The 16,267-nt window shown below is 38.9% G+C and overlaps 1 protein-coding gene across 3 annotated transcripts in view; it reads right to left on the minus strand.

Annotated features, from left to right (window-relative positions):
* DUSP22 (dual specificity phosphatase 22) overlaps positions 1 to 16,267 on the minus strand; it is a 78,979-nt gene that overhangs the window by 46,055 nt on the left and 16,657 nt on the right. For all 3 annotated transcript variants that reach the window (XM_030552306.1, XM_030552305.1, XM_030552304.1), the window contains exon 3: positions 10,202 to 10,284. In XM_030552306.1, coding sequence (XP_030408166.1) covers positions 10,202 to 10,284 — 83 coding nt within the window. The remainder of the gene's footprint in view (positions 1 to 10,201; positions 10,285 to 16,267) is intronic.

Below are 16,267 nucleotides of genomic sequence, written 5' to 3' on the forward strand. Positions count from 1 at the left end.
CACACAGCACACTGCAGATTTCATCCTGACAAAAGCAGTAACAAGACTACGCTAATAGAAGCATGGCAAAACATATGTCTTGTTATTTCTTCAGGTTACAAACATAGGATAGCTTGTTATAATCAAAGACATTCTGAATTCACTAAGAATGATGTTTGATTAACAAAGTATAAATAAATAGTATTGTATGGTGTATTCAGAAGTATAAAAAAATCTAAAGTATTTGGGTGTTTTTGCTTTAATGTTTTTGAGTAATCTAGCAACACTCTGTCAGGGGAGGGAAAGAGTTATAGAACTTAAAAAAACCCAACGACTCATAATGCATAGTAACACTCAAGATAAAGTTTGACTTCAATGCTCCATCCCCTTTCAGAGTTCTCCTCTGTTTTGTAACTTTAACATCTCCATTTCTAGTCAATCAGTGATGGGGGAGGGAGGGAGAGAAAGAGAGAAATACGAACCCTGAGCTGTCCAAAAACACCACCACAATTTCTATTCTAAAATCATTATTTTTTAAAGATAAATGTTACATTTTTGGCATTAAATTTCTCGGTATTTAAATTTATGTAAAGATACCATCAACGACTTCCAAGAAATTCTTTTTTTTAAAAAAAACAACCAAAACCCCTCAGCTTAAATTTGTGAACCCAGATGCAAATAGGAAACCTCTAGCACCTGGCAAGTTCTTTCAGGTTAGTCAAAAGCCATGTGTTAATCTGACTTGTCAGATCAACAGATGAGGATGGGAGTACTTATTTTTGTTCAGGGGCATTTCAGCAAAAAAGCTAAAGTGGGAAACAGCCAGTAGATAAGGTTTCCTCAAGGCAAAAGGTTACCAAGAGTTTTGTCCAGCATAGCTACAGAACCACTTAACTGAAAACTAGTCAACCGTTGTTTGTCCTTTCAGTTACTTTCTGGAGCAGTTACAAATGCTGTTGATTTTATTAATAACTCATAGAAAACACATTTATGTTTCAGCAATAACCATTAATCAACCACATTGTAAAGTTATTTCATGTTTGCTTTTGAGAGCATCATAAATACATGAGATAGACTTATGGGGAATCTGATCTACTGAAGCTGGGAAGGTCCTGTAATATTTATTTTTAATAATAAAGTAGCCTTTTTATATTTACAGCATTTGATTACATAATGGATCTCACAGCAATCTTATGAAGTATTTTCAGATTTTTTTAAAAAGTCATTAAGATCAGAAACAGCTCTCTCTCTTTTTAGAAATGAAAATTAACACACTTTTCACATCTTTTCCTAGGTGGAGGTTGAAGGGCTCATTGTGTTCCAGTTAATGTGGTATTCAGAAGACTGCAGTCAATGGGTCAATACCGATCCATACTTTCAACAACCTAACCCCTATTAGAGGTGCTTCATTAGCAGAAAGATTCTAAAACCACTCTTCCACCAGATGTTAGTGCTACCCAAAAAGGCTGGAGTTCACCTCCAAGGTGGAATAACTAGGGAAACCAAAGAATGAACTGAGTCAGTATATCACCTCAGCAGTCTCCACCAGAGATGACTAATGTTGAGTGCCCAACTTGAAACACTACAAGGAACCAATATGAAGAGGGCAAATGCTCAGCTCTTCCTGGAATTCAGGCCTCTTTCAGGTGTCTCATAAGGAACATACAAAATAACTAGTCACTTTTGAGAAATTAGGTTAGAGTTCCCAATTCCTCATGAACTAAGCCAAAGTCAGAAGAACTGTATTTTAAATAAAGGAGTCTTCTCACACCACTACAGCTGAAAGAAAAATTGTAGCTATTTTGCTCAGCAGAGTCTTTTGAAACCTCTCATGGGGAAATTCTTACCATGAATAAGCAGTGAAATATGAAAAATACATTTTTTATTTAAAATGAGCACTTCTGGGCTTCCTCTTGATTGTGACCTGACTGTTGAAGAATGACAATTTGTAACACTGGTTGAGGTAGGAGCCCATTGGAAGAGACTCAAAACAAAACAGTTTCAATCTCACTTTAATTACTTATTTAACAACTGGAAGAACTAATTTTCATTGTGGTAGCATGATAATGACGTGGAAATTGCATTTTGTTGTATGCTGTCTGGCCAGCAGAATGTACTTATTAAGAGTATCCTAAGATTTTGGCCTACATACAAAAAGATTGCAGAGCCAGTGTACAGAATGTGCTACACAATCACGACTAAAGGATCCATTTCTTCTCATCAGTTCCTCAAGAAGCAATTTTTATTTACAAATAGCTTCTTGCATCTCAAGAACTGCTCCATGATATCCAGTACAAAAACTGTATTTTTTAAAACATCTGGAGGTTTACACATAATGAATAGCATCAGTCCAGATTTAGCCTGAACTCAAAAAATGCATGATTGATTGGTTTCCTAACATTCCCCTATTTAGCCATCATGTGTCAGAGCAATGATGCACTTCTAGTCCAAACCAAAGACTTACGGGTTGGTTTCTGAGTGTGGATATTCCCTTGAGATTACAGAGCTAAAGAGAGAAGGCTGAAGCTTAGTTATCTTCTGCACCTGTAGTTCTACCAATTAGGGAGATGGAAATTGCTTCTTTCACCTTAACCCAGGGTTTCCCCCAAGAATTTTGGAAATCTCTTTAAGTGTATCAAAGGGGGTAGGCCATTTCAAATCTAAAGTTAAAGGTGGTAGTGAAAGCTTTCAGGACAGGGAACGTGGTATTAGAAAACTAAAACACACTGTGGCTATCACTATTTAATATTTCAGTGGAAACCCTATGCTGAGCATGCCCCAATAATATTCTGAGGCACCATGAGCTGATATCTTTGGCTGATATTCCTGCTGCTACCTAAGACTGTGTTGAACCAGCTGATTTGCTCTATACTAAGCAACTAGCTAGTTCTTCTGCGCATCTGGAACCTTTTTTAATCCAGAACATGCAAAACGTACAGCACACTAAGTCTGATATCTGAAATATTTGGCCACACACAGAAATGTAAGAAATTCCCACAAACAGCAAATCTAAGTGTAGGCCCACAAGGATGTATTATTACCAGGTCTCTAATAAGTGTCAAACTGACATCTCTCTTCCAGGATAATAGCTCTCTTCCAGGATAATAGTAGAGAGATCACATGGCTTTTGCTAGCAGATCAGCCACTTTGTTAAGTTTCCTCAGAACTCCTAGATCTTCTATCCAGTCCTAGGAACTTGTTATTTTTCAGCTTTTTCCAGCACATCCTCCTTTGACTTCTCCATCCCTACGAGTGCCTGAAAAGAACAGGTATGTCTGCAACATCGTCTGTGGTGAAAACTGACGCAAAGAAATCATTTAGCTTCTCTGCAACGTTGTAGTTCTTTTACTTCCCCTCATTCTCTCACACTTACTGATTTGAATATAAAAACAAGAAGATACTCTAAGTATGTCTTTGGCGATATACTCAACCATTCACTTGTTCCTCTTAATTCCACCTTATATTTTACCTGCCATAGTTTGTGTTCCTTTCTATTAGCTTTAATTGGGCTGAATTTCCATTTTTTAAGAATACCTTCAAAAACTTTGTGGGTTTTACTCTCTTAACTGCAGGCCTCAAAGAATTTGGCACACACTTTGTTGGAGAACTATTATTTTAATCCAGGAGTCCAAATTAACATGCTGTCAACCTCTTGCCTCTTCAGACTATCTTGATGAACTAGCATCATTTATGCTAGCAGAACTGAAAATAAGAGTCATGAGTTAACTACTTCTACAAACTCAAGGAGCTTAAAGGATGGCCTTCATGGCTCTCAGAAATATTCCTTCCCCCCCCCCCACCGATCAGTTTCTTAGTGACTACATGGAAGATCAGATTTGAGATCTAAATTCTTTAGGAGGGTCCCTTGAAACTTTAGTCTTAAAGCTACAGTTCATTTAAGATAAGTGATGACAGCAGCACAAGAAAAGCTAATAAATCAACCAAAATTGATAACTGCATTAAATTGTCTCAAGAAGTTTTTTTTTTTCTTTCTACAGAGCATACAAGCCAAAGTTTATTTTATGTAGCCATTAGTATGGAGGAGGGGAGGTACACACATCACTATTCTGGAGATACTGTGTACAAGATCTATCTTGGGATCGTGAATGGGATCAGAATTTTTTTAAAAAAAAGAATAAATAACTCTGCTTCCTGCAGGTGTTCTGGTTAACTACAAAGAATGAAAAAAACCACACTACAAAATTTACATTACAGAAGGGCTAATGGAGGAAGATTATGATGTTTCATTGGCATGCACCATAGAGTATTTCCAAAGCAGCAATCATAATTATGTTATGCTCTAAACAACTATGTATAATACTTTAAAATCATGATATTTTCCCTAGAAAGAAACTGATCATCAAACCACAGCAGCTCTAATGACAGGACTACCTTCCTGATGGACCACTTATACAGACTTGTATCACCAAACAGGCTAGATAGATCTTCTAAACCAAAGACTGCACTGGTGTGTGGATTGGCTATACACATGTATTGCAACTGCCTACAATATAAACAGTGGTGTGCTCTTAAAAAACCCAAAAGCTTGTCCAGTTTGCTGGGATTTAAATATAGCCCAACTACTTTAGCCTCACCTGGACAGTTTCAGATTAAATTGCAACTACATATCCCTTTCTCTTCTAATACCCATGAGAAAGAAAAATCAATTCTTTTAGAAACAGAAAGCAAGAAAAAATCACACATGTGCTCAAAGCATAAAACCTACACAAGAGCCAGCTTCAAATGTAACCCACTGTAAATGGAATGGTGAAGATCCAAGCTTTCTGTGACAGAAGATAGCACTACAGGCTACTTTAATGGGAACATTAAAATGCCTCTAAGGTCATGCTTTTCTTCCTTTTGAGACCCACACTTCTGATAAAACGAAAATGTCTTAATTATGTCACAGAATCATCAAATCATAGAAGATTAGGGTTGGAGGAGACCTCAGGAGGTCATCTAGTCCACCCCCCTGCTCAAAGCAGGGCCAACCCCAACCAAATCGTCCCAGCCAGGGCTTTGCTCAGCCGTGCCTCAAAAACCTCTAAGGATGGAGATTCCACGACTTCCCTAGGTAACCCATTCCAGTGCTTCCCCACTCTCTGACTGAAAAAAAGTTTTTCCTAACATCCAACCTAGACCTCCCCCACTGCAACTTGAGACCATTGCTCCTTGTTCCTGGATCTGCCACCACTGAGAACAGCCAAGCTCCATCCTCTTTGGAACCCCCCTTCAGGTAGTTGAAGGCTGCTATCAAATACCCCATACAAATCTGCTATCCAACAAAGTACAGAACTTGCTGTGATGCAACACAGGCCACTCTGCAAATGACAGAATATTGTAAATTAATGTCAGGAGACCAGATAGCCTCAGGAGACCGGGAATAGGATTCATACACTTACTGTGTCAACTCTGGTCTAGCTTAACAGCAATAAAAATGTACTGTACTAGTAACTGACAAATATTTGTTGGATTCTATAAAAAGAGTTGATAGCTTCAATCCTGTTCCAGATGGATATATGGCTACGTCTCTTGCACATGCATCTGCTAGAGAAAATCCAGTCTTGATTTTAAAATTGCCAGTAATGGAAAATCCACCACAAACCTTGATAAGTTGTTCCAATGGTCAATTACCCTGTCTGTGAAAAATGTGCATCTTATTTCTAGTTTGAATGTGTCTAGCTTCAGCTTCCACACATTGGATCTTGTTATATACCTCTGTCAGGTAGACTAAAGAATCTTCTATCATCAAATTTCTGTTCCCCAGGCAAGTTCTTATAGACACTGATCAAATCACACTTTAACCTTCTTTTTGTTAAGCTAAGCTAATGCTGGAAGACAGGCTAATAGTAACTACCTAACCCCTGCTCCAAAGCAGAGTTGGGTAACATTTGCTAAAATAAAAAGCATTCAAATGCACTCTCTCAGTATTTATATTGTGCTCCTCATTGCAGGCTATGAGCACCTCAATGAATGAATGAATGCAACAAAATACAAACTTCCACCATGAAACATTGTGGGGACAGCTCATACTGCTGCTGCCAGTGTTGTACCTAGTGGGATTCAAAGCCCATAGAAATCAATAGAGAGACTTCAACAGGCTTTATGTTGGGTCCTTTGTGACAATTTGTTATCCCCCTTTAGCCCACAGCAACAGAAAAGAAAGCTGTAAAAATTAGCTTTAAGGAGCATATGTTGGCATTGCTGAGAGTCCTTGTAGATTCTTGTCTTCAGAGGTTTTAGAGTGCATGTGGACAATAACTCTAAAGGCTTGGATATTCCTGGAAGCCATGGACTTTCTGGGTGTCCCACCGCAAAGATCAGGGCTGGTTAAATGCTTGTTCTCACCTCTGGGTTTTGTCTGAAGTTCAGATATCTTGATCACACCCGTGGGTCAGGTCTGCCCATCAACTTGTGCATGTTGATGCTTGGTCTATTCCAAACCTGTGTCACCCCCAAAGCCTATGCCTTGTTGCATCAGCGGCACTGATGCTAAGGCATAGCTGACATCCTCTTCTCGCCATGGAATCCATCAGATCACTGACTGATATTATCTTTTAGAGGAGGCTGCCAACTCACTTATTCCTTGTTGTTTCTCATGCCCAGAGAGCACTGGGGTTAATATCTGGAATTTGAAGCATCCGAGCAGCAAATTGGTGAGATGATGGCCTGGAATCTGAGTTTCTTCTATGCTAGGATTTTATGTGATGTATAGATCTATGAACAATCATCTGCGGCCATGCAAGTTCAGCCTCTGCTCTGGAGGAATGCTCGGCTTATACTGACGAGCTAGCACATCAGAGATACCTACTCCTTGCCCAGGCAAAAACAGAAATCACGCTGGCAGATAGAGGATGGTGGCCTGTGCCCCCCTGTTTATTGAGGGCACTCATTTGAAGTAGTTCACTTTTTTTTAATCATCTTTTGTAGTCCCTTTTGTGTTGGACCCACCACAATCACTTACATCTGTTTTCTCTGGACAAACTTTTAGGCATGTCTTTTTAAATTACAAATGTCTGTATGCGTTGTTAGGATATCTGTATGGTGATGGTGTTCAGCATTTGGATCACTTCGACATTGGGGCTTCATAAACAAATAATTACAAGCTCTATTTTTAAAAAGACAGCACTAGTTTCCATTAAAATAGTGTTACATACAGAACAAAAGAGCTAAGCAGGCAACAGTGGCAGATTGCTGAATTCATGTTCTCTTTTTTTCCAATTTAAGCCATGTCAAGTTTAATACCTATAACATGGCAGCCACACCCTTCCCTATAAAAAGTAAAAACAATCCTTTAAAAAGCTGTTTTCAGCCTTTGTTGTACCACAAGTAGAATACAAGACTTTATTTACTTTAAAAACATTCTGTCTGCAGATATTCCATTTTGAAAGCAAGCAATAGCTTCCCGAGCCTAATCTTTGTTAATTAGCTAACTATAAATAGCAAACTCATAAGAGGATTTATAGAGTTGAACTTTACCAGAAAGGGTTTTGGAAAATAAATCCCACTGAAAAGTTCTTGGTTTCTCAATTATTTCTCCTGAAAAAAGTTAAAGCATTTTTATATGAACCCCAAGCAGGCACTCATTTTCACTGACGTGGCAAGCTATGGGGCAACAGAAGTGTCATATTTCCTAAGAGTGCAGAAAACACAAGGAACAGAGCAAGAAAATGTAAGTTAGGAAAGCATTTGTTCAAATGCACAATCATTCTCAGGTCAAAAATAATTTTTAAAATGTCCTCACTGGCATTCTTAATAGATTATTAAAATTAGATTTTAGAATATACACTAAATATACTATTCAATATTTATGATGGCTGTTTGCCTTTTATTCTTCACTCAACATGGACAATGAAATTAGACTGGTCAATTCCATTTTCTGATTCTCATGCACTAGCAAGGTGCTACCATGTTGCATATTCACATGCTACAGAAGAATTATTATTACATCAAAACAAAAAACTATTACTGAAATTAGAAATAAATAAATAAATAAAAATACCTGGTAACAGTAGGTTTTGTAAGAATTTTTGAGAGCTAACCTATGTGATAGTGACCCTTTAAGCATGATTCATTAGAATGATGAATACAATTTCTCTGGTTAATAAAAAACTTCAAATTCATTTTCACACAATGTGTTATTTCATACTACTGATCATTAACTAACTGAATACGGCTATGACTTTACTGTACTATGTTTACCACTTTAAAAACAAAACAAAGTTCTTTCCACAGTTTTTTATTTAAGTTTAGTGAAATAGTTACAATATTTCTTAAACTTAGGATAAGAAATTTTTAAAAAAAAATCAACTTTGGTAAATGGTCAATTCGACTACCATCTTGATTTTTAGAGGTGACTACTGTATCTATGTAACAGGAAAGTTTACTAAGGGTCTGATTTTACAGTCATTCCATGCATTAATCTCAAAATGATTTCAGCGGAATTTCCACTGACAGAGCAGCTACAGAACTGCATACCTAATGCTGCACCAATGAAGTCAATAGGAGCTTTGCCGTTGACTTCAGTGGCCAAGAGAAAAAGCCCCGAGTCTCTAAGACTGGAATAAAGCTACTAATCTTTTAAAAGCAAAATATAATTTACATAAGGCCTAAACTCTAAACATTGTTTTCTGCATATCTTAATTACAACCTGACAAGTAATCATACCTAAATGGAACTAATGAAGTCCTATAACAAGATTTTCTAAACCTTCGTTCATCAGCAAGTACTTAGTTGCAAGTGACTACTGAATTAAGACCATGAATTAGAATGTAATTAATAATAATTTCACTGAAAAACAAAAGGAACTTGCAATCTTCCTTCTACTTAAAGAACTGTGGACAAATTGTAACATCTGTTGTCCACATGGGAGGAGGTTGTAGACTGAGAATACCGTGACTGCACCTGGATTCTGCAGTGAGTAGTTCCCCTACCTTGACTAGAAAATCATGACACTAGCTGTTTATTTTAGAGGACAATACCCCAGAAGAAACACATGCAGCACCCACATAAAAGTGTGATTACATCTTCCTTAGTGAGTGCAACTGTATATCACTCCAGTTAACAGCAGTCTTGAAATTCAACATGTTTTTAGACTGTGCAGTAGGCACACCTTAATAAGTCAAACACACACACACACCCACCAAAGAGAACAGTTTTAGCTTTGCTGATCTACAGTACTGAGCCCAAAGACGATCTACAAATTCCAGTTCACCTTTAACTGTCCTTTCCCCTAGGGCTGCCAACCCTACAGGACTGTCCTGGAGTCTCCAGGAATTAAAGATTAATTTTTAATTAAAAGATTATGTCATGTGATGAAACCTCCAGGAATACATCCAACCAAAACTGGCAACCCTACTTTCCCCAGGTATGAATATATAGGTTACCCAAGCTTTAAAAAAAAAACAAAACAAAAAAAACCATTCACTGGCTTGCCAGGTCATATGGAAATTTTGCAGAAGTGAGTGGCTGAATCCATTGCTCTTTTTTTATCAGAGGGGAACAGAACTAGAGCGCCATGTAGGCTCAGAAGGAGAGCAGTAGCGGCAGCGGCACCAGAGGTCATCTTCTGTGGTGCGAATGTTTACAATATGTAGATCAAAGTAAAATGGGGGAGGGAAAGTATTAATTTGCAGAGGGGGCAAATATCTGCCCATGTAAATTGAATGAGTGTTTTTTTGGGGTGTAGCAACACAGGTGTATTCCTTCCAGGCTAACAGGCAATCGTATTTTTTTGTCAAGCCTGGATAATTACATTTTAGACAGAAAAGGATTTGAAGCCTCTTGCAGAAAAAATTTGCTGTGCAGTGTTAGCAAGGGGCATGTTACGGTAAAGGGATATTTTTAAATGGGTTTTCAAACATCCTAGAGATCAACACAGAATGTTTAGTTACCTCTGCTACTGGGCTAAGAACATGCACTCTCACCAACAGAAGTTGGTCCAATAAAAGATATTACCTCCCCCACCTTGTGTCTCTGATAAAACAGAATGTCAATCAATAAAACTCTGTAACTGAATCCTCCTTTGACAGCTGGATTGCCTTTCGTAACAATACCAGTGATGAAAACTGACTGACTCACAAAACTATGACTGCCAAATGTTTCAAAGAGAAAATATGGAAAATTGTGTCAAACAATTGTAATAAAGATCAAAGTAAGTAAAGGTTGACAGGCCATTATTTCATGTTCAGGTTATCTAGAGCTATGATGGATTCCCCCTTACCTCAAGCATAGGCCTAGCACCGTCATGGATTGACAGAATGTGTGTAACATTATTCTTGCTCAGTTGCTCCGCATCTCGAGCATCTGTAGTGGGGGGAAAAAAAAGATTTTTTTAAGTTTCTCTTAAAAAGCTGTTCCCAGTTCTCTCACACATGTTGAGAATCATGATCATCTGAGAAGATCTTCTAAAAACAAACACATTCAAAAAGACAGGAAGGGGGGGAAAAATGAACTCCAAAGCAAATGATATACTATATAGAGAACAAACTTAAGAAAACATCCCTAAATTATTAACTCAACAGTTACACTCAATTTTCAGATGCAAAATGTGTGAATCTGTGTGTGTCACACACACCACATGTATGCAGATAACAGATATGAGATACATTTCAGAGCCATGTGATAAATGCAAGTTATCATACACCTTTGACTGTCTCGCCTATTCTCTGCCCACTAATACTAATCCATCTCCACTTGGATTTATTCTTACATTTCAAACCCTGTAGCACTAAGCACCTTCAAAACTGCCATTGTTGTTTAAGATCAATTTACCATACAAGAGTTCCTTCTACCTTCCACATAGAGAATCCCACCTTCATGTCCCCTTCCACCAACCCTACAGACAAGTTACACTGGCCAAGGTAGGCAATATTCAGTCATGAAAGGTTTAAGGCCTGATAACTCACAATTCTGCAGAGCTAGAAACAGGAGATTTCTTACACTGGACAGGAGAAATTCCCAGCTTCCCAAGAAAATGCACCCCCGTTGCTTCTAATACTGGAAGACCCCAAGAAATCACATTTCAAGTCTAGAAAAACAATGTTAGAGGGTTTTTTTTTAGAGGGGACTTACATTTATTATTTTCTTCTCCATCCAAGATTTGTACAGTTGGACTTTTGATTTTACCAACAAAGGGATACAAGAAATAGTGTGTGGGGGGTCGTGCTTGTGCATATGTGTGTGCGCATGTGTATTTAAAAAATCCTCAATTTTTTGTATAATTATATATATATTAATTAGTGTATATGAAAATATGTGGTATTATGATTTTATAGACATTTCTTTTAGATGACCTGCAAAACTCACTGGGAAAGTTGGTGGGGAAAAGTTTAGGATTTTTGTTTTGTTTTTAATCTCCCCCTGCCCCCACCCTAATATTCAACATTTCATCAAAACTCACAAGATTTCTATTAGCTCTATAGGAAGCAGAATAACATGGAGGAAGGGAAATTTATAACAATTTAATCAACTTTTGAATCTTGAATTTTCTCATTACTTCAACCAGCTCCACTCATGGGTAAAGTAGCCATTACAACAAAGCCTTTACGTCAGGGGTCGGCAACCTTTCAGAAGTGGTGTGCCAAGTCTTTATTTATTCACTCTAATTTAAGGTTTTGCGTGCCTGTAATACATTTTAACATTTTTAGAAGGTCTCTTTCTATAAGTCTATAATACATAACTAAACCATAGTTGTATGTAAAGTAAATAAGGTTTTTAAAATGTTTAAGAAGCTTCATTTAAAATTAAATTAAAATGCAGAGCCCCCCGGACCGGTAGCCAGGATCTGGGTAGCGTGAGTGCCTACCCCTTCTTTACGTCATAGTGCCCCGTCATGTATTCACTATGCATTATTCAAAAAACACACACAGAGTAACCCTCACAAACAAAAGTATGATAGAGTCTTTGCCTGAGGTGTTTAAAACAAAATTAAAAGTTTAATAGTCACCAGTGAGTAGTGAATCTGTGGAAAAAAGCAAAGGCCACTGCCGCTTCAGCTTCTGGAGTACTGTTAGCTAATAGCAATACTGGGTTCTTATTCTCTGTAGACCAGCTACTAGAGAGGGACGTAGCACCTGTAACATACCATACATGCTCTACTCCTATTAAGTATGGCCAGTGCTTATAAAGAGATTTGATAAGTTTCAACATGGGAGAGGTACCAAACCACATATTTAATCAAGTTACATCAAAAATAAGAAAGCACTGTACTAAATACATGTTAAGTAAATTTGAGGAAGAAATTTTCCCAAGGTGACTTTTAATCTTGAACCTTACTTATAGGCGCATGAGTATTCAGAATTACAATTAGGTGCTCAGAACTAGAATGCAAGTTAAGGCCTGAAAATTTGGTGCTTAGACGTTTTAAAGAAATGTAGTTGGATTATGTCTACATGAACGGAGTTAAAATCAGTCTGGAGACTGCAATCTGTAGCCACAGTGCAACTTCCCTACACTGGCCCATCAGCAAGACCAGGAGGGAAGACCCTGGTTTGTTCAGTTTGTCTCTAATCTTGATCTCTTGACTGGGAAAGGCTGCCATGCATGTCATTTATGACAGTGTTCTTTGTGATGTGGACACCTGTTTTAAAACCAGCCTATACAATCAGTTTATGGTAGCCTGGTTAAATAGATTTAAAAAAGCACAGACCACAAAGGTTTCAAACCGGCTCTTCCTTGGTACAAAAATAATAATATCACCTGTACGTTCTTTATGTACGTGAAAAGATCAATCAGCATCTCTTAATTCGAGTCATTACTCTCTACTATGAAGTTTCAATACTCTTTTTAAATCAGAAAGCAGAAGGTGGTATTTAATCATATTGGCCAACAGATGAAATGCTGAGTATCTGAACACAATGGAATAGAGTTAACAAGTCCATACCCGATTGTGAAAAATACTTAATCTTAAAGGTCTTAGCAGCTCTAAAAATCAGAGAAAATCAAAACTGTCTAGTTTCACCTCTTCTGAAGGTACAGTACGTGTGACTGCAGAATAGATGTTTATTCATTTGGATTCCTGTGTCACCATTTCAGACAGAATTCAGCACCAAGTACCTGAAAGAATTTGAATTCTCTTCATAACGAGAATGAGCACTTCCAAAGATAACTATGAGACTTGCTGGTACAGCCAGTGTAACCTGCCAGACCATCACAGGAACAGAGTTGTTAAGAATAGTAAGTGCACCCTTGATTATTCTAAGGTCTCAGGGACCATCTGTAAAGTGAAGGCTTTGGAAAACTACAAAAGCTAGCCCAGTTGGACTTTTAAGTCTATACTGTGCACCCTCCAAACATAATTGCATATTTCTGGGCCAGCTACCTGGAACCTCAATTTTAGTTTTAGGGAGGTAGCATTTTCCAATGGATAGGACACTAGACTAGGACATAAGAGATGTGGTTTGGACAGTGACCTAAATGTAGCCTTGAGCAAGTCACTTCATCTCTATGTGCCTTCGTTTCCCCCTCCCAGTCTTTAGCTGTCTTGTCAATTTAATAAGCTTTTCAAGGCAGAATCATCTTTTATTATGCGTTTATACAGTGCCTAGCATAGTTGGGCTCTGATCACAGTTAGTGTAGTGTAAGACAAATAAATTATAATTTAAGAGAATGCTAATGGCTCAGGAAACACGGTGATCCAGGTTCCCAAAGCCCTGGCAAGACAAGCTTTGCAGCCCAGCCAGCTTTGAAACACAGATGGTTCCCTTTAAAAGTTGACTGGCTAGCAGTGTCATTAAGAACACACAGTACTACCCTTGCAACGTTTTAGTGCTTCAGTTAACTGGAGTTCAATAAAAGCAATGCTTTTGGGATAAAAATAAATAATAACTGGAAATAAATAACTGGAAAAATAAAATAAATAATAAATAAATAATAACTGGAGTTCAATAAAATCAAAGACAGTGTTTTGGGATACTCATAGAAGAGGGCATGAGAACCACACAATCCTGAAGCTGTGTACCAAGATCGATGAGGTGGGTGAGGTAATATCTTTTCCCTTACCCACCTTGTCTCTCAAATACCCAGGGACCAACACAGCTACAACAACACTACAAATAATGCCAAGATAAATAGCAGTTCACAGTATACATAAGTAAAGCAATAGAAAATCTATAGAGGAGGAAAAAATACAGTCCCTGGCTGGCAAGTTATCAAAGTCTCTAGACCCATGGAACAGATAATTGAGAGAGGGGAAATTCCCTTGCTTCTCCCCATTGCAAATCACTAACATAACAGATAAGATTTAGAAGCTGCCCTCAGTAGCTATACAGACTGCTCACAATATTTCTGCATAATAGAGATGTATGTTCAAATTCATATCTAAAATTGTTATATTAAGGGACCAAAAAGCAAGAACATTCAGTGCTAGAACTGGAATTCTGACTCATTATTTAGCATATCACTATAGTACTGCACCATAAAAAGCAGGTTGATGTTCCAAGGTCAGTGTTAGATGCACTCTCTTAGAAATCAGAACTAAAAGAAATCTATTAGGTCACCTCTAGCCTATCTGTTTAGATCCTGCGCAAGATTCTTCCCTACAGCAGGCTGTTTAATGTTTCATCTAATATAATTTAAAACCTCTCAACTCATAGGGGCAACCACCAGTTTCCTTGGGAAAGTCCTCCCTCACATAACTTGATACATTTCCCCCTTTCTCCTCTCCCCTTCCCCCCACATTCAGCCTAGGTTTCTTTTGCTTCATTTTTTTCCACGCTCCTAGCTCTAGCCCCTCGTACTAGTACGGACAGGGTCATAGCCACATAACTACAAAATTAATCTTCCTCCTTTGGCTAAGGCACTGGAACAGGATTGGTAGACTCTGGATTGGAGTCCCCATTGTACCACACACTTCCTGTGCCTTATTTCCCCATGTGTAAAATGAAGATAGTACTTCCCCTACCCCACAGGGTTCCTCTGAGAATATATTCATTAACTATTGGGAGGATCTTCAATACTGAGGTGATGGGGCCAAGTAAGTAGATAGGCAGACCCAACTCATTATTAATAATCCCTTCAAGATATGTATGGTGAAAACGATTTCCCTTTCATTGGAATGACAGGAAAAGAATTTTCCCTAAGATTTTGTCACCTCCCCTTCCTTCAAAATATCTAGAGTTTTCCCATCTCTTCTTATCCAGTAAAACCAAAACAACGATTCTGGTGGAGAAAGCCAATTACGTTGATGCCGGTCCAAGTCTGTGGCATCAGACTGTGAGGCATCCCGCAGCTAAAATAATCAGATCAATGAGATCAGCTCAAACTAGATTTGTATTTCTTGGGGGTGGGGGCAATTACCTTTCTTCTCACCATACACTGTCCTCTTTGTATGCAGTCTCTTTCCCTCCTCCAAACACACAACCCTGCAGCCTTGCCTTCACTGGGGGTGGGGGGTGAGAAAGGTGTGCTCTTACCATGTGTTAAACTAACATATCTAATGAGGTAAAACCCTAGTAAAGGCAACCCAGCTGTAGTTTTATCACATTAGCAGCCTGAGACAAACTCTCTGCTTCCTGCTAGCGTTTAGCTCAACCTGTGAATACATTTGAAAACTACAAACTGCCCTGCCTTCACGAGGATTTTAACACATGGTAAGAACACATCTTTTCTCCTAGTGGACACACCCTGAAGGTATTTTGGAGAAGAACTGGCTGGAGGCCTAGGCTAGGGTGACCAGACAGCAAGTGTGAAAAATCAGGACACGGTGGGGGGTAATAGGAATCTATATAAGAAAAAGACCCAAAAATCAGGACTGTCCCTATAAAATCGGGACATCTGGTCACCCTAGCCTAGGCCAAAACTTTCAAATTTTGGTACCTTAGTTAGGCACACCTACATAATAGGTTTGCCAGGTGGTTGGTTTTCAACCAGAACATCTAGTCGAAAAGGGAAACTGGCAGCGTCCGGTCAACACAGCTGACCAGCCACTAAAAGTCCAGTTACCTGCAGTAACCAGCCTCCACCACTGGAGTCAGGAAGATCAGCAGGAGCCTGGAGGGGTGGCTCTGCTTAGCAGCTGCTGCTCTTCCTGCCCCCCAAGCAGCCTAACCAAAAGAACAGTCTGGCTCCCAGACCAAGCTCCAAAGTACCTACCAGTGACATCGGGGATGGGGGAGGTCTGTCCCTTCCCCCGATTTCCTCACCCCCTCGCTCGGGGACTGACCTCTGCCATGCCCCACTGTGCCCCAATTGGGCAGGCTCCACATCAGCTCCTCCCAGGCTGGATCTACAGGTAGTAGGTGAGTCCCAGGGGATGGGGGAGCGAGCAACGGGGGCAGGAGTGGAGCGT

This window comes from Gopherus evgoodei, chromosome 2 (assembly GCF_007399415.2).
Source record: "Gopherus evgoodei ecotype Sinaloan lineage chromosome 2, rGopEvg1_v1.p, whole genome shotgun sequence".
Lineage (NCBI taxonomy): Eukaryota > Metazoa > Chordata > Testudines > Testudinidae > Gopherus > Gopherus evgoodei.